The 19,061-nt window shown below is 36.8% G+C and overlaps 1 protein-coding gene across 2 annotated transcripts in view; it reads left to right on the top strand.

Moving 5' to 3' along the window:
- The window catches only part of LOC116707693 (synaptic vesicle glycoprotein 2B-like), a 28,607-nt gene extending 10,129 nt beyond the window's left edge, over positions 1 to 18,478 (top strand). The window contains exons 4-15 of one of the 2 annotated variants that reach the window (XM_032545143.1): positions 4,074 to 4,254; positions 5,979 to 6,130; positions 6,862 to 6,995; positions 8,388 to 8,477; positions 9,322 to 9,435; positions 10,624 to 10,712; positions 11,261 to 11,336; positions 11,803 to 11,891; positions 14,238 to 14,371; positions 15,139 to 15,339; positions 15,414 to 15,573; positions 16,489 to 18,478. In XM_032545143.1, coding sequence (XP_032401034.1) covers positions 4,074 to 4,254; positions 5,979 to 6,130; positions 6,862 to 6,995; positions 8,388 to 8,477; positions 9,322 to 9,435; positions 10,624 to 10,712; positions 11,261 to 11,336; positions 11,803 to 11,891; positions 14,238 to 14,371; positions 15,139 to 15,339; positions 15,414 to 15,573; positions 16,489 to 16,672 — 1,604 coding nt within the window. In that variant the 3' untranslated portion in view covers positions 16,673 to 18,478. Of the gene's footprint in view, positions 1 to 4,073; positions 4,255 to 5,978; positions 6,131 to 6,861; positions 6,996 to 8,387; positions 8,478 to 9,321; positions 9,436 to 10,623; positions 10,713 to 11,260; positions 11,337 to 11,802; positions 11,892 to 12,792; positions 12,872 to 14,237; positions 14,372 to 15,138; positions 15,340 to 15,413; positions 15,574 to 16,488 lie in introns of those variants that run through there. The other variant, XM_032545151.1, reaches the window with a different exon arrangement.
- Positions 18,479 to 19,061: the final 583 nt, after the last annotated feature.

The raw sequence follows: 19,061 nt of genomic DNA, 5'->3' as shown, positions 1-19,061 counted from the left end.
TTATTTATATTTTATTACATTCTCAAAGGATCCACATCCAACCTCAATGTTTGAGTAAGTCAGTGTTTTATGTACATCTTTGTGGTGTTTTATTTGATTTTACGTGGAAACTTCTACATAAAGGTAGAGAGTGGCCTTTGCAAAGTTAGACAGTCAAAGATTAACAGCAGTAATGTGAGTTATTATAAATAGGGAATGGTTTTCACTATGTTGCTATATTCTCATAAATGATAGTTTCAATCTAAATATTTAATTAGCAAGTTAAATATTTAGTTCGCAAACTAAATATTCTGATAAACAATTTGTTAGTAAGATAAATATTCATATCAGTATTTGTCTAATAGATATTTGGTTAACGAGCTAAATTTTCAGTCTGTCAGCCAAATATTTAGCTTGCTAACAAAATATTTAGTTTAGTTTACAAACTAAAATTTAGTTTGCAAACAAATTATTAGGTCAGACGTAAATATTTTGTTAGCAAATTTAATATTTATATCAGAAATATTTAGCTTGTTTACTAATTATTTAGTTAACAAACTAAATATTATAGCAAATTAAATATTTCGATCCAAAATAATATGTAGCTTCAATCTAAATATTTATTTAGCAAGCACACTATTTTGTTTAGTAACTAAATGCTTAGCTCAGAGCTAAATATTTTATTAGCAAGCTAAAAATGTAATTTCACAAAGTAAATATTTAGTTCTTTAGTTTGGAGCTGACTATTTAGTTAAGTTAAATATTTGGTTGGAAGCTCAATATTTAGTTTTTAACTAAATATTTAGTTTGGAGTTTATTTATCAATTAAATATATTTTTCAGTTGAGAAACTAAATATTTAGTCTCTCAATCAATATTTAGCTTGCTAATTAAATACTTATTTTAATGAGCAAATCATTGTAAATTAATGAATAACATGGTGAAAATATGACTTAACATAAACTTACATTTTTATCTCTTATCACAGGCTAACTAATGCCAATTATTGCTGTTCATCTTTGATTGTCTGACTTTACAAATGGCTCCCCTTATAAAGGTACCGAGTAACAGAGCCTCATTTTGGACCTCAGGTTGGGGGTTCTGGGCAGACCCAGAACTCTCTGGACTTCTGATTTTCCAGTTTCTCAGTAGAACCTGGAAAATAGGATTTTTATTTCTCTAAAGTCGTTAACTAGCAAACATTTCCTCAGACAAGAGGAAGTTGATTGAAGGGTGAATGATCTGAGAGTCAGAAGTCGTCCTTCATATGGAGCTTAATTTGCTTTACTGACACAAACACAAACAAATTTACTTGAAAATTGTGAGTAGATCTAATAAAGTCTGAAAACAGAGTGGCTCTGATGTGATTGACGCCCTGAAAGCTTTTCAGAGGGAGCTGTTCATTTGCTCCTGCAGCTTAATTAGCTAATGAGCAGCAGTGACTCAGCCGGACGGATGGTGCAGAAAAAGAAATGCAGCAGCCGTCTTCGACTGCTTACCCTGCTCACTGAGAGAGTTTTTATTTAATGCTGCTGTGGCGAATCTTTGAGCGTCCACCCATGGTAATCGTTTCATTTATTTAAAAAAAGGCATTTGCAATAACTGGTAGTGAACAATGTTGACCCACTCTTCTTTGGAGAATTATTCAAGAGGGTTTTCGAATAAATTTAAGTTCAGAGTTCTTTATTTTGCAGTGTAATATTACTATAACTTACTATTTTACGTATTTATATGGCAATAAATAAACTTCAGTCGCCTTATGGGCAAATTTGTGATTCTGAAGATTGTATGTTGAGCCATAAAGGACTTACATCCTTTTGAATTTTGGAGTTTACAAGTGTAGCAATGTGGACAATGCGTGGATATCAGTATTTTATCAATATTATGCAAAATTCACATTTTGCTTGTTTTTATACTTCCATTTAAGTCTCAACTAAAAACATCCGGCTGTTTTTTGGGGCAATAAGTTCATGTTTTTGGTGTCTGGAAAGAATTTTAAAAAATTGTTTGATTTTTGAATTGAATGTTAAGTCACATTTTACAGGTACTGTGCCGTTACCTAGCAACCAGAGCAGAGTTCCGCCCGTTACCTAGCAACCCCAGCTGAGCTTCAGCACATTTGGTCAGCTTGTTTTACCGCTGTATGCGCTGTACAATGGCTGCTGGAAAAGAGAAGTGTTTTGTTGTTGATTCAATCCAGAAACCACTTGCTGCATTCTTGTTGAATGTGCAGAAGGCTCCACTTCTGCTCTGTAAAGACCTGTGGTTGTATAATTTTGCATTTGTTTGCAGCCATTTTTACATGCAAGTGTAAATGTTGAGTTGGGGGCCAGCAGCTTATTTGGATTTAAAGTGACAAGACGCCGAAAAACATCCAGTCAGAACTGATCAGACTGAAATCTGATTATCTAAGAATAATTTTGTTGAAAATAATGAGAAACAGGTTTTGTGTAGGACATAAACCTATCTGAACTTGTTCATGAAAGCACAATAGGTCACCTTTGAAACACTTTCTCTGTGCCAGTTTGCTACAATAAAAGTCAAATTTGTCATTTGACTTTTATTGTATATCTTTCTTTAGGAAGAAATTGTATTTCCAGCATCTTCTCTAAACAACTCAGAGTTAAGTCTTGCCTCTTCCTCCTCCTCTTCATCTATCAGATAGGAACCCTGCAGGGATCAAACTCTGTTCTGAAACTCTGATCTCCTTCTTGCTCGTCTGTCCCATGCCTCCTCCGTCCGCCCACCTTCCAGCGCTTCGATCCAGAGCCGATTCCACCTCCTTCTGCTCTGACTCAGCAGCGGACCGATCGATGGTGACCTTGAAAGGAGCCGTGCAGAGTCTCCTAAAAAACAAATACATAAAGAACGGGGTTTCATAACCTGGGATCCGCGCGCTGAGTCACAGCGTCTGTTGCCCCCTGTTGCGCCACCATCTGGCGAAACGTCGTCCACCAGCTGGTTTCTGGCATCGATCGGGTTTATTCTTGGCAGACAGGTCTGGAGATTTCAGAAAGAGCTGAGCGAGCAAACGTGACTCAGACTTGATGGGTCGAATCAGCCTCACCGTCTGACGAGATGAATAATGGTATTGAACTGGGTCGAGTTCATTTGTAAGTTCTGTCAGAGCACTTTGTGTTTAACCAGAGGGGGCAGAGAAGGACTCTTTTATGTAAGTAAGAATATTACTGCTTCAACATGTTTTTACTCAAGTAAAAGTAAAAAGTAGCCATCCAACAAATTATTCAAGAAAGTATTTGGTGGAAAGCATACTGAGCAACAGATTAAATTATCAATCATTTAATATTTAAAAATTACATAATCAGACAGATTAAAATATAAAGTTAAGTGGAAATGTTGGGATTTTAAAGACAAAAATAATAATCCATATAAGTAACAAATTCAGGCAAAATAAAATTTTTCCAAATCAGTTTCTTAGCAGAAACTGCAGGTGTGTCTGTGTCTGGCAAGTTTTTGGCTAAAGCATGTTTGTTCTTCATTCAGTGGGTAGAAAATCCAGAAATTTTACTCAAGTAAGACAAGAAATACTTCATAATAAAATGACTAAAGTAAAAGTGAAAAATACAGTGTAGTAAAATATTCCTAAACTCCTGTTACTTTACTCACCCACCCAGAACAAAACTCATAGAGAACCAACATTTAGTTTTATACATCTTGAATCCAGGAAAACCTGTATTAGTATATAAATGATCAACTACTTATTCTTATTTTTATTAAACATGGGGAACCAATATTTAATTTTGTACTTTAGCTTTTTGTCTTTCTTTTTTGTTTTGTTTGTATTTCCTTCTAATTCATGTACAGCACTTTGAACTGTCTTGTTGATGAAAATGTCCCACATATGTACCTTACCTAAGTTTTTGTTTTCTTTCAAAAACGTTACTCAAATAAATGTAATTGAGTAAATGTAACTAGTTATTACCCTACTCTGTTTTTAATGGATAGAGTTATTTCAGGCTGGTTTTTCTGAGGCAATTTGAAGCAAAGCATCAGTTTCTGCACCAGATGATCAGACATAAAACAAAACAAAAATAACTACATTTAACTGCCTTTAATGTGTGTGTTTCTGTGCAGGTCTGGTGGTCTTCCTGAGCATGATGGTCGGAGCGTTCCTCTGGGGCGGTCTGGCTGATAAAACCGGCCGTCGGCGCTGTCTGATTTTAGCTTTAGGCATAAACTGCATCTTTGCCTTCCTGTCATCGTTTGCTGGTGGCTACGGCTTCTTCCTCTTCTTCAGGCTGCTTTCTGGGATTGGGTAACTAAACTATCATTATGTTACGTTTAATGTCTCTATCACCTTTATTTAAAGAAGACGTATCGTTTTAGTGCTTCCATTTATGTCTCTACTTCTTCTAAAAACAGACAAAACGCTTTAAAAAACCACCCAGAGGTTTTATGGCAATAAGCTAATGTTTTCTGGTGTCTGGAAAATGAGCCGTTTCAAAAACCTTCTGAAAGTAACGTCACAAATTAGCAGCCACTACCTGTTACCTAGCAACCCCAGTGGAGCTCAGCCCGTTACCTAGCAACCCCAGTGGAGGTCCCAAAAACTTGGGACAAATTTCAATGGAGTTGTAAAATATATAAAAATAATTTTTGATTCAATTTATTGATACTTTTATAATTATTTATTTGAATACTTATACTTAATTGTCATAATATATTATCTTAGTATTCCTTTAATTGTTTTAAACAATTATAATGTATTGAGTTCTGCTCCAGGACAAGGGATTTTAGACACCATCCACCTGCTACAGTGTTTAAAGTACAAAATATTCAGCAAACATTGTTGTTGCTCACATGGCCCAGATTAGTTTAGTCAGATATTAGAAAAAATTATATTTTGTGTATATTTTATTCAAATTTTGTGCTTTATCCATAGGACCTGTTTTGTCCCTCTTCTCAGGAATCACTGAATTACTTCAAGTGAACTTATTGCTTTACACCTCTGTTAAGGTGTCCATGCTTTGCTATGTTAAATTAATCTGCATACGTACATATGTATGGCAAACTTATTGTCAGTAAATCGGTGTTGATAGTTAAGAATAAATCTTATATTTTATAATTTTCTTGTACAGGTGTGGTTTGTAATCGAAATAGAAAAATCAGTGGCTGGCGAAATGTCTGAGTGGCCGGTAAAACCAGCCACTGTGGCTGGTAGAGACAGTTTTTAATTTCCACCCCTGCTCATAAGTAACTTTTCAGGAGATGTTTAGAGTCAATAATCACTTAATATTGGTTTAAACGTTTTTGCTCCAATGACAGATGGAAAAAATGTTTTGTTAATGAAATAATCTGCCAATGTAACCAGTACTTTTTCAATGTAACTAGTACTTTTCATAAATATTGAAGAATTATTGACATAAGGCAAGCTTCTACATCTTGCTGAAAAAGTTACTTTTAAGTTAGTTTTGTCTAATTTCAAGTGTACTAAGCTATTTGCATTTGAAACTAGACAAAAATACTTGGTAAGATTTTGTGTTTTTGCAGTGCATAGTTGAAAAAGATACAAAATGTAAAGAATTTTCTGTTCTTTTGTGAAAGCAATGAGAGCTGAGCTTTGTGCATGCAGCTGCAGCCGAGTCGGTGTTGGGTTGCAGTGACGCAGCAGAGTTGCTCTCAGAATAACTGTGATCCGCTGGGACTGAAAAACAAGGTCACAAACTGAGCTGAAGAGTAAAAACCGTCTGCAGAGCCACTGAGGCATGCACAGGTTGCCTGCTGAATCTGACAGATAGCATAAGGTTCTGACACAGAAGAGTCAGAAACACATCTTTACACTATCTTGGTTACATAGAATATCTTAAAGAAAACAATTACAGCATCCTCACCTTGAATTTGTCTTTCTTTTTTTACATCTAACTTGATTTATACCTAATTTCTTTCTGTTTTCCTTCCTGCTACCAGTACTGCATTTCTCCAGTTAAATCCCTTTCCTGACAGTATTTTATTTTCTGTGTTTTCTGTTGATGCTGTCAGCATCGGCGGCACGGTGCCCATCGTCTACTCTTACTTCTCCGAGTTCCTGCAGACGGATAAGAGAGGGGAGCATCTGTCCTGGCTGTGCATGTTCTGGATGTTCGGTGGGATTTACGCCTCATTCACCGCCTGGGGAATCATCCCGAGATACGGTACGAATCCATGCTCAGGACTTTATGATAAGATGACCATGACTTACTCTGTTACTATTAAATTATCTGTATTGTGTGTATACATTGCAAAAACACAAACTCTTACCAAGTATTTTCCGTCTCATTTCTCTCTCATTATACTTGAAATAAGACAAAACTAACTTACAAGTAGCTTTTCAGCAAGATAGAGATTGTTTTATGTCAATAATTTGTTAATATTGGTAAAAAAACCAAAACATCAGTTTCAATGTCAGATTATTTTACTTAGAGCACTTTCCCATGCTCTAAGTGAGATATTTTGCCATGAGCTGCGTTTCCATTGACGATTTTAAAAAACTCACATTTTCCATTAAAAAGTGTTTGCAGTTGTTTTTCAGCTGTGTTTTCCATTTTATCTTGTTTTATTTCACAATTGCTGTGTTTCCATTGAATAAGAAACTCAATTCAAATCACATGTGAATAAGTTTGTTCACACGACAAGTCGTTAACAAACAGTATTTTACTTCCTGTCGTCGTCTTTGTCATTTCTGCCAGTAGTAACATCCAATTCATGACGATCACATGATGTGATGCGAAAAACGTGTTTCTGTTCAGCTAAAAAACAACTGCAAAAACTAAGATATTTGCACTAGAAACTGGACCAGAAATACTTGGTAAGAGTTTGTGTTTTTGCAGTGTAGAGGTGTTCTCTGATTGGCCGTCATCATCAACATCGTTGTGTGTTTGAGCAGGGTGGGGGTTCAGTATGGGCACAGAGCTCCAGTTCCACAGCTGGCGGGTCTTCGTCATCATCGCAGCTCTTCCGGCCGTCACGTCTCTGGTTGGACTCACCTTCATGCCTGAGAGTCCCCGCTTCCTGCTGGAGGTGAGACCCCGCGGTTGCACCTGCTGGGAGCTTATTATGTATATGACTTTACTGCAGCTGCTGCCTTCAGGCAGCTTTGATGGATGTTGCTTTAATAGGAGCTGCATTAAAACTCTCAAAGTAGTTTTTAATGAATGTTTCTGTGGATTCTGTGAAGAGTTTCTGCTGGGTTTTAATGTCATTTCCTCCACAGTTCATGAAGAGTTTGCTTTTTTCTGTTTGCTTTTAGACTTTATACCTACAGACGTTTGCTGTTGACACCAATCACTATGTTTTGACAGCAAAGTGCGCTCTAGTTTTACATTTTTACAAAATTTTGTTAGACTCGATCAGCTTTAATAAATTTGAAGTATTAATAAACAGAAAGTCTTACTTCACAAACAAAACTTAACAAAACTGAACTTAAATTGCACCACGAAACTGCGAACCTGGCAGACAATGCTAATATGAAGCAACATGTTTTGAAAAAATACTACTCTGCTTCTAATAAACTGAGTAAATTTCCACTAAAAATCTCAGATTTAAAAATAATTATGGAAATGTAAGAGTTTCATTTCAGTTCAACCTGTGGAGATATGTATATATTTTTTAATTGTTTACAAAAATATACTGCACTTCTTTCCGGGTGGACAGTATGATGACATATTAAGGCCACCGTAGATTAAAAAAAGAGTAAGTTTCCACCACAAATCTCAGAAATTTACATTAATCTCTGAAATCTGAAAATTCCTGAGTTTGTAAAAGTTACAAATTGGCTGGAAAAAAACTCAGACATTTTTAGATTAATCTCAGAACTTTTGAGAAGAAACATGGACATTTTTTTTTTCAAAAGTCAAAACTGTTGGACATTTGGAACTTAGAAGTTTCCAAATCTTTTCTTGAAAAAAATCTGTTTTTTTTTTAAAGATAATTTAATATTTTTATTTATTTAGGCAAAAATTTACTCCTGCTTTTTTTTTTTTTTTTTTACAATGGCCTAATACATTGTTATAAATCATTGTTATAAACAACCTCAACCTAGAGCCCCAAAAAATATAAAATATAGCAAGACATTTTCAGAACCAGTACTTTTTCATCAATATTAAGAAATTATTGGCTTAAAACAAACTCCTACATCATTCTGAAAATTTACTTGTAAGTTAGTTTTGTCTTATTTCAAGTGTACTAAGATATTTACACTGGAAAATAGACAAAACAAACATTTGGTAAGATTTTGTGTTTCTGAAGTGTGTTGTAAAAATGTAAAACAATTCATTCAGATTTTTGATGAAATAATGTGTCTGTCGTAGTTTGGTGGATTAAACATCGTCCTGAAATTTTCCTGATATACTGATAGACGGTGTGTATGCGTGTGTGTGTGTGTGTGTGTGGGTGTGTGTGCGTGTGGAGCAGCATGCCAAACACGACGAGGCGTGGATGATCCTGAAGCAGGTTCATGACACCAACTGGAGAGCCAAAGGGAAACCGGAGAAAGTCTTCACTGTGAGTTCATTAAAATCATCAACAGAAAATCACAAGCAGGTGCAGAATCAGATAATCAGGAGATTGTTTTACAAATATTAGGAACCAAAAGATATAGCTGTTTTGTTTTTTTAAAACAAACCACATGTTTCCGACTCAAAATAGATTCATGCAGATTCCTGCTGTCCCAGTTTTTACCTGACAAATAAAAGGAACAGCGAGGCGAGGAGCGGCTCGTCGTTCCTGACACGTTCGTACATCAACGTGATGTGTTTTTAGGATTTAGATGCTTTTTTCTTCTGGCTTAAAAAGAAAGAGGTGCATTTTCTGTATTTGTGTTTGAGTGGATCTGCACATGCAGGTGAAGTTAATAAGAGCTTTGCATTTATGCATTTAAATGCATAGCCATTCTTGTGCTTATATGGTTTTCATTGTAATTTTAAAGCAAAAATAATATTCACTTATTCAATATTTATTGTACACTTTCATTTTCTTCTTTTCAGTTAGAATTTTAGAAAATTTGACAAAATTCGTTTTTTTATTTAACTGTACAGTAAAATTAGTTTTTAACCATGTTTAACTTGACAAATAATCATTCATGGTAATAAAAAGTAAAACATTCTTCTTATGGTGCTTTTTATTTTCACAAAAAGCTATTTTATTGAATAAAAGACAGTTTTTGCATTATTAAAATGAACTTTTGGATTAGTTGGATTCAGAAAATAATTTTTTACTCCTTAATCTTACCTTTAACAGAAGATGTTCCATCAAATCACGTTTCAGGTGGTGAAGGAGAAACCAGTTAAACCAGTTCAATTCTGGTCTGAGGCTCCAGTGAACCCATTACTTTTCTCCTGTTTCCCAGGTGACTCACATTAAGGCACCCAAGATGGCCGAAGACGAACTCATCGAGATTCAGAGCGGCACTGGAACACCGGTGCAGCGCTGGGCCGTTCGCTCGCTTACACTGTGCAAACTGGTACGCCAGAAACACAAACTGGTTCAGACTGGTCTGGTTTCAACTGATTTCACAGAGGAAACACTCTTGATAGAGCGCTGAGCATCTTCTTCCACCTCTCTGATCCAGTATTTCATCTAACATTTGTACAATATCTTTCAATATCTGCTTTTATTTGACATGGAAAATAGACTTGATTAGATATTACTAATATATTAATTACACCCTTACAGAAAAGGATGAGGAAAAAAAGAATTTAGAAATTTTGAAAAATATCTGAATTCTGGCTTCTTTTTTTTTTTTCTCAGAATCAGAATTGTTTACATTTTTCTTGCACCTTGAAGGAAATCTAATCTTAAAACTCAAATCCACCAAATCTAACTGACAGGCTTTCAGTGTGAATAAAGTGCAAGTTTACAAATCCTAAGACAAGGAAGAAACAGCTGTGTGGTTATTTTCATGTACAAACAACATAACTGACATACTTTTAAGAATATTTGGTCATTTATTGGGATTTTGATATTGATTGACACGGTTAAAAGTATGAGATTAAATTCAGAATTCTGATAATTAAAGCCAGAAATCTGAGATTAAACTCTGAGAATTATGATGCGTTCACACCAAAAGCGTTTTGAGCGTCAGGCGCGTCTGGTTTGCATTTAAAGTCTATGTGGAGGCGCATCGAGGAGCGTGGAGGTGCGTCTCAAGCATCTGGCGCGGCGACATTTGAACCGTTTGGAGTGTTTGAAGCATCCAATGGAAAACAACAGCCAGAGCTGACGCGTCTGATGCGCCTCCACATGGACTTTGAATGTAAACCAGATGCACAAAACAATAGGTGTAGAGCCAAATGTCAAGCGTCTGCATTCAAAGTGCACACACGTCGAACTTGAAGCGCCTTTTGACGCACGTAACGCTTTTGGTGTGAACGCACCATAAAAGTCTGAATTCTGATAATTAGTCATAATTTTCTGAATTGTTTTTGTTGCCTTTATCCTTTCCTGCAAATCTAGTCCTTCAGGTGCGTAAATACACATAAAAAATTTTTTTTCTTGCCCGATTTTAAATGGGGCAAACTGGATCAAAGCTGGGTCCCTTCAGACCTTTGCTGTATTTTTTCTTCCTTCTGGTATTTGGCTGTGTTCACACCTGACGACCATCCAGGTGGAGTAAATGTGAAATGAACAGGCTCCGGTATGTGTGCTGCAGGTGCTGAGGAACATTGCGTCCCTGCTGTCTGCAGAGCTGAGGTTTGCCACTCTCTTCATGGCCATCATCTGGTTCTGCATGGCCTTCAGGTGAGTTCAACATTCAACATCCAGCCTGACTGCAGCTTACTTTACAAATGAGCACAAAACTTTATGATGTTTTGATGTTGAAAAAACACAATTTTGCAGTTGCAGTGTTTTGATTAAAGAATTAACACAATTAAAATCACATCTGAATAAATTTGTTCACTTGATAGTAATTAAAAATCATCCTCCGCCATCCTCCTCCTCCCACTTCCTGTCGTCTTCTTCGTCATTTCCACCAGTAGTAACACCCAGTTGTTGATCACATGACTTGTGTGAAGCGAAAAAAGTGTTTCTATTGCAGTTTTGTAAAATAAACAAATTTCAATACAGGTGAAAAAACACGTTTTATCAACAAAACGTTTTTTTTTCACTTAGCAAATTATTTTTCTTAATTGCAAGTTGCGCATTTATGAAGAAAGGAAAAGCATCTATGCTATAAACACAGAAAATTAATTCTGTTTTCCTTTAGTTTATCTCCAAATTTTCCCAAAATAAGTTAAATTTGTGTTGTTTTAAATCGCATGCGGTCGTCTCTGTTGTGTTTTATCCAGTTATTACGGCCTGTCTGTGTGGTTCCCCGACATGATCAAACACCTGCAGTACGAGGAGTACGAGACCAAGGTGAAGGTGAGCAACTTATCCTAATGAAAAACATGTTTTTTTATATTCTTCACCGAAACCCCAACATGTTTTCATTATCTCCTGACAAAATGACCCAAAATCTGAGTAAATCACAGAATCCTGCAGCAGCTTTCAGGTTTACTTTGAATATGAATTACATAACTGCTGAGGCCCTGAAGTGCAAACCGCATCAACAAAACATCTTAATAAATGACAGCAGGCTGTAAAACCAATGAGTTAAGACATTCACTGAATGTACTCTATACACAAATACATGATAAAACCCAACATGGAGCAAGCAGCCATCATAAACCTGACAGAGAAAACAAATGTTTAATTTCCAGAAGCTTCTTGGTTGAAAGAGAAAATTCCTGCTGCAGTGAAGACCTAAAATCTGAATATATTTCTTAGAAAACTTTTTTTGTTTTAAAGAAACCTCTGCACAGATTGATGATGTTTTCTTTCTGTCCAGACGTTCCACAGAGAACGAGTGGTGGACGTCAGATTCGACTTTCCCTTGAAGAACCAGATCCACAAAGAGGGAGAATACAAACGGGACACGTAAGTCACAGGCAGACAGGAAGTCCTTCATTTGATTTCATTTCTCCCTTCAGACCTGCACTGTGAACATTAACCAGCCAGCAGATAAATGCATCTTCAAATCGGTGCCAAATGTTTGCACAGCAAAAGTTTCTGTTTGTGCCGCTGTCGTTTTAAAGATATTGTTAAATGTTTCTAGAGGTCATGAAAGGTCAACCATCCCCCACTGTTGTTCAAATCAGACAAAATTAAATTTATTTTAAAATACCTTGTCTACAGAAATCTGACTGCTTGTTGTGTGTTCAGTTTACTTTTTATTTAACAGCTAAGACAAAACAAAATAGTGTTTGCTATTAAGGTTTTGTGGCCCCTGTAGTTCTTTCCACTTTACATTTTTGGCCCCGATGCCAAAAAGTTTTGACACACCTGACTTATATTAATGGATGAATTCATGTCAGGAATATTTTTCAGTTTTTCAGGTGAATTGCTGAACTTTTGTTTGGTAAGGCTGACCAAAAAGTAGCTTATTGAATAAATGCCATAAGAAACTAACATTTTTATTCCAGGCTGTTTATATTAAGACGTCGTTTTAATGTGAGTTAAGTTAGGAGGTCTCTGAGTGTTAAATGGGTTTTCCTTGGAAAAAGTCTGAGAAACTCTGGTTTACAGAGATGATGTGATTAAATGTTGGTTAAGGTTAGGAATATCCGGGTAGTGGTTTGGATTAAGCAGTTACTAAATGAGTGGAAGTCAGATTATTCTGTGATAATTTACATGATTTTTGACACGTCGTCACCTCGGATGACTGGGAAAAGTTTCATATCTAAAATGTCTTGAAAGCAAATTTCAGTCTGTTGTTTCTGCTCTGTTTTTTGCTTCCTGTTTGATTTGAAACATTCATGACTCATTCATATTTTTATAGTGAACTTTGACCTTTGCTGTAATGTCCGCTTTTCTATGGTTTGTTTTAACCAAAGGATCAGAGACTTTGCAGATATACAGTACGTACCACTGCTGTATATTATGAAACTTCTATGCTTCCAGCAGAATGCAACAGACCGAATGGGCCCTTTACTGGGATTACAGCAGAACTTCCTGTAATCCACCATTCCCAGCCCAACATGCTGCAGGAACATGAAACATGTTGGCGTTTCCACGCTGGGCCTGTTCGTTCATTCTGCAGCAATAGAAGTCAATGGTGGCCTTTCTCAACCTGCGTTACGCTCTCCACTCGTGTTCTCTGGGATTTATAAAACGCTGTTTACTGTAGTTCAGACAATTTATTTTATCACGATTGTAAGTAAAAAAGGTAAAAATAAAAACAGACATTTTTCTTCTACTATACAGTTCTTGATAAAAGGGGAAGTTATTTTACGACAGAGTATTATGACTATGCTAAGAAAATTAAAAAAAATAAAATTCCAAGACTAAAGTCATAAAATTATAAGAATAAAATCATAATATTATGAGAATAAACTCATAAGAGAATAAAGACACAATATTTTGAGAATAACATCACAATAATATGAAAATAAAGTCATAATATTATACAAAAATAGTCTGGTACTATTACAAAAACAAAGTGATAATATTTCGACTTTACTCTGGTAATATTACAACTTTCTTCTCAAAATATTAAGACTTTATTCTCATTTTAGCTATATTCTTGTTTACATTCTGATGATATGACTTTATTCTTATAATTTTATGACTTTATTTTTGTATTTTACTTTATTTTTTCTTAGTATTGCCCTAATACTCTGCCATATTTTTAAAATCTGAAATTGAATGCCTAAAATATTAACTAAGATAATCCAGATCTGACTTTTCCTAATGTTTCCTGATGATTTGAGTGGTTAAAGAAAAGAACTGAGGAATTCAGTATCTCAGAACCTTTTTAAGACAACAGCCGCTAAATCTCTCAGTATGTTGGATATTTTGGATTAGCTAATCTGCTATTGGTGGACCAAATTTTTTTCTTTTCTTTTCTCTTTAGCTAACGTTTATTGCACTTAATTGTTCTGGCAAAATGCTGAAACGCTAATTTACTTCAATGTTTTGTAGTTAGGTGTTTATATTCTTGCTCTTATTTTGAAGAGGGTGAAGTTCTGTTTCCTTAAACAACAAAATTTTGGTATATTATGTATATACACATAACCTGCATCTTAACTCGAGTCGAGCAAATCTCAATCTCGTTGTAATCTGTTGATGACAATGACAAATAAATCTTATCTTATCTTAAAACTCTTCCACTCTCGCTCCCGGAGGCTTTGTTTCACCTGAGATCCCAAAAGCACGAGTTGGAGCTGTGCACTGAGAAAGGCCCTGTGTCTGTCTGCTGGTGTGTGTCCCATCCCATCCTCATAGGTTCATCGGCATCGAGATGAAATCAGTGACGTTCAAAGACTCCCTGTTCGATAATTGCACCTTTGAGGACATCCGGTCCACAAACACGGTGTTCGAGAACTGCACCATCCTCTCCACCGTCTTCTACAACACAGGTGGGTTCATTTAATGTTCTAACTAATTATTTAACTTCAAGCTAAAACTTTAATTTGCAAGCTAAATGTTTAACTTGAAGACAAATATTAAGCTTAAATAATTAACTCAAAACTAATTATTTGACTTGAAACTAAATATTTTAATCCAAACTAAATATTTAGTTAGCTAAAGTATTTGGTTTTTATTTTAGCTGAATATTTAGCTACATATTTAGCTAAATATGCAGCTAAAAGTTGCTACATATTTATCTACGTATTTAGCTAAATACTTAGATTCATGCTAAATATTTATCTCTAAGCTAATTATTTAGCTTCTAGATAAATGTTTTTGCTTATTTTGTTAGCAAGCTAAATATTTAGCTAAAGTATTTAGCATGTATTTAGCTACATATTTTCCTAAATATGTAGCTAAATACTGCTACTTATTAATTTAAATATTTATTAATCTTCAAGTTAAATATTTTTCTCTCAACTAAATATTTAGTTAGCAAGCCAAATATTTAGCCTAAATCTAAAGCTAAATATTTAGCTTGAACCTGACTATTTTGCTTCAAACTAAATCTGCAAATAGGAACTTGAATCATCTGCAAACAATAGTTGCAAACAATAACAACCTTATTTACATGTGATTTTAATGTTTCTTATTTAATGTTTTTTTTTAATACATTAGTGGAATATAGAAATATAACATTTCTAAAGTAATCGTAGCTACTAAGGTGCTGAGTTTGTGTGCTTGCTGTTCCCCTGAACCTCCTCCCTCTCTGCAGACCTGTGGGAGGAGAAGTTCATCGACTGCCGGATGGAGAACACCACTTTTGAGCACAACAAACATGGCTGCCACCTGGATTCAGTGGAGGAGAATGACGTGTTAATCTACCTGGTCAGCTTCCTGGGCAGCCTGGCCGTGTTGCCGGGCAACATCATCTCTGCGCTGTTCGTGGAGAAGATCGGCAGGGTCAAGATCATAGGTGACGGCAGAAATCCACGAGATCATCACTGAGGATTCACAGATTACAGCTCTGTTAACCTCTGACCTCCTCAGGTGGCTCCATGCTCATTTCTGCCGGATGCTCCTTCTTCCTGTTCCTGAGCTTCAGCCAATCAGCAATCATCGCCTTGCAGTGCATGTTCTGCGCCGTCAGCGCCGCTGCGTGGAACGGCATCGAGGTGGTGACCGTGGAGCTCTACCCGACTTCGAAAAGGTAACTTCTTCTCTACATCTAAAGTATCGGAAAGCTAAAATACAAAACTTTTATAACGAATGTATTTTTTACTTATTTGTTAAAACATCATATCGCTATGAGACAATCGGTGAAAAGATTGTCTGTCCTCCACCTTCTCCCTGAGTTACTCTTGCTGTCTAAAGAAATGCACAAAAGCAACCAATGAGAGCCAGGAATCTGGTCTTAGCGCTGTCAATCAACCTCATGTACTTGCTGCGAAATGTGCTAATGGCAGAGAAGCAACTTACCGTTACAGGAAAACCGTTTATCCGCCTTCGTCAGTGGCTACGCTTCTGACGACATTAAATATATTTTGTGACTAAGTTATTTAGCTTACAAACTAAATACTTAGTTTGCTCCTCCATTAGAAAATGGAAGAGGAGCAATCTCCTCCTCCATTTTCTCCCTGAGTTACTGAAAAAATGCACCACCACTGACCAAAAATAACCAATCAGAGCCAGGAGGAGGGTCTTAGCGCTGTAAATCACCTTTATGTAGTCGCTGCTAAATGTGCTAATGGCGGTAAGAGTAGAAATACTTCATAATAAAATTATTGAAGTAAAAGTAAAAACGTAGAGCGCAGCAAAAATAGTCCTAAAACTAACATTTTTCAAAAAAGTTACTCAAGTAAATGTAAATGAGTAAAAGTAACTAGTTACTACCCAACTCTGACTGCAGTTCAGTGTTTTCGGTGTCGTTCTCTGGCTGTGCTACAGCGCCACCAATTGGCCCAGCAGATTTACTGCACCATCTTCTGTCTTGTAGATGCACATTTCTTCTTAATCGTTTACAAAAATACGCTTGTTCCCATGTGAACAGGGCCTAGAAGTCCTGCTGGCCATCAGATTTGGTCCTGCAGCACCTCGTACCGACCCGGTTGTGTTTTTGTCGCAGGGCGACGGCGTTTGGCGTGCTGAACGCGCTCTGTAAGCTGGCCGCCGTCCTCGGCAGCTCCATCTTCGCCAGCTTCGTGGGGATCACCAAAGCCATCCCTATCCTTCTGTCCTTCGCCGCCCTGGTGTGCGGCGGCCTGGTGGCCCTCAAGCTGCCCGACACGAGGCAGAAAATCCTGCAGTGATTTCCGCCGCGGCGTCCGGAGGCAGAAGAAGCGAGTCCGCTTCACGTTGGAAGCTGTCGGACTTCATGTTGCTCTCTGCAGAAGGCGAGAACAGAAACACCGCAGCTGTTCAGGTCCAACGCCAAGCGCTCGTTTCTTCACGTGAGCCACATCCATCTGTACAGAGTGGAGGAAGGAGGAGTTTTTTTTTTCGGCTCAGTCCATCACCCGGCGGTGTAGCTACTGATGACTGATCATGACTCGATCCATCCTCTACTTCCTGTCAGCAGCAGCTCCATGCATGAGGAGGAACTTCGCCTTCCAGCAGTTTCACAAACTTCCTGTTTGTATGTTGATGCTGTGAAAGATGCTTAAGTTTTCAACCCCTGAAGTTCAAAAGCAGCAGTTTCTAAAATTTAATTTACTCTAAAATCTGCCAACAAAGAGTTTATGCTCTGGAACCTGGATTAGACGTTAAAGATCTTTGAAATGATTCAAAACAGATCTGGAGTCACTCCTAATAAACAGGTAATGTGTGATTATTAGTCACTGAAGTAACTCTTTAGTCATGATGTTACACTGCAAAAACACAAAATCTTTCCAAGTAACTTTAGTCTAGTTTCTAGTGCAAATATCTCCATACATTTAAAATACAAAAAACTTGACTTACAAGTAGCTTTTCATCCAGATATAAAAACTTGCTTTGAGTCAATAATTCCTTAAAAGTGATTAAAAAACTACCAGCTACACTGGAAGATAATTTTATTTAAGACATTTTTCCCTGCTGATTTATGTGATTTTATCTGTCTTCTATGACAGAGTCACATTAAGTCCTAATAAATATTCCCTGATTATGTTTTGAAAACCAGAATAATTAGTGGGTAAATAAAACATCTTCCAGGAGGAGTGATTCCGGATCTTTTATTCCAGAACAGTGGTTACCAACCAGCTGAATTTAATCGTATTTAATTGCAGTTTTAGTGATTTTTCTCAAATTATAAGGTTAATTTCTAAGTATTAATATCAAATTGCAGCTGCTACATCCCACAGACGGATTTTAACTCTCATCCCATGAAACTAACCGGAGCTTCTGATCAAACAGCTGTTTATCCGTCCCAGAGTCCAGCTGTGTGTCTTCCTGTCCTGTGTGTCCTGCATGAGAACCTCCGTCCTGACTGTGCTGGACCTTCTCAGAAAGACAAACCTATCTGTGTGTAACTTTAACAGTTTCTGTGTGCTCGGAGTTGATTTTGTTTTCACCGTCTAGCTTGTTTTTTCTTCTGATTTCTGCAGATGTGCGTTACCGCCATCTTTGTTTCCCCCTCCCCCACATTTTCACTCAAAATGGAATCGATCTGAATGTTGTTACAGTGCCATCTAGTGGACAAAATAGACAATCACATCCAGGACTGAGACATTTTTGAATTTTTTTTAAATCAAAGTTTCCCATCGGCCTGTTGTTTGTTTTTGTGTCTCTTGGGGTTTTTGACTCTGTGGCACACGTTTGTTTTATTTATCTTGTTCGGTTCTGGTTCTGGTTGTGTAGGTGGCTGCATGTCTGTCTGGTGTTTTCTCTTGGCTCTGCGTTTTCAACATAATATGTAAGTGTAACGTGGTCTGAGTGTGATCTGTGTTTTTACTCAATAAAAAGGAGAGATGAGCACTGGGACACCAAACCACAGCCCGGAACTCTTATTTTTGTTCTTCCTGATGCAGAAAATGGTTCAGTCCGATGAAAAACTACCTAAAACGTCGTTAATATTCCGCTATTGTCGACAAAACACCGTTTCGCAATTTCGGTGTTTCCATTAAGTAAGAAAGGCAATACCAATCACACGTGAATAAGTTTGTTCACGCGAGAAGTCATTAAAAACATGTCCAACTACTTCCTGTTGTCTTCTTCGTGGTTTGTCAAAAGTTAATTGGTTGTTGATCATGTGACTCGCGTGATGCGAAGAAAATGTTACTGTCAGTTTTGGAAACAAACCAATTTTGATATAGTATAAAACACAGGTGTCAAACTCCAGTCCTCGAGGGCCGCTGTCCTGCAGTTTTTAGATGTGCCACAAGTACAAAACACTGGAATGAAATTGCTGAATTACCTCCTCCTTGTGTAGATCAGTTCTCCAGAGCCTTAATGACCTAATTATTCTATTCAGGTGTGGTGCAGCAGAGGCACATCTAAAAGTTGCAGGACAGCGGCCCTTGAGGACCGGAGTTCGACACCCCTGGTATAAAACAAGCACCTCAACCTTGGGAAAGATTTTTTTTCTATTGGTGTTTCCCATCAGAAAATTCATTTTAAAAATGTCAAATTGTGCATTGTCAGTGGAAATCAGCAGAAATCTTACCCAGTATTTTTTGTCTAGTTTCTAGTGCAAATATCTTAGTTCACTTGAAATAAGATAGA

The sequence above is a fragment of the Xiphophorus hellerii genome, chromosome 2 (assembly GCF_003331165.1).
Source record: "Xiphophorus hellerii strain 12219 chromosome 2, Xiphophorus_hellerii-4.1, whole genome shotgun sequence".
Lineage (NCBI taxonomy): Eukaryota > Metazoa > Chordata > Actinopteri > Cyprinodontiformes > Poeciliidae > Xiphophorus > Xiphophorus hellerii.
The sequence above is the reverse complement of the archived record's forward strand: the minus strand, read 5'-3'. Positions and strand labels throughout refer to the sequence as shown.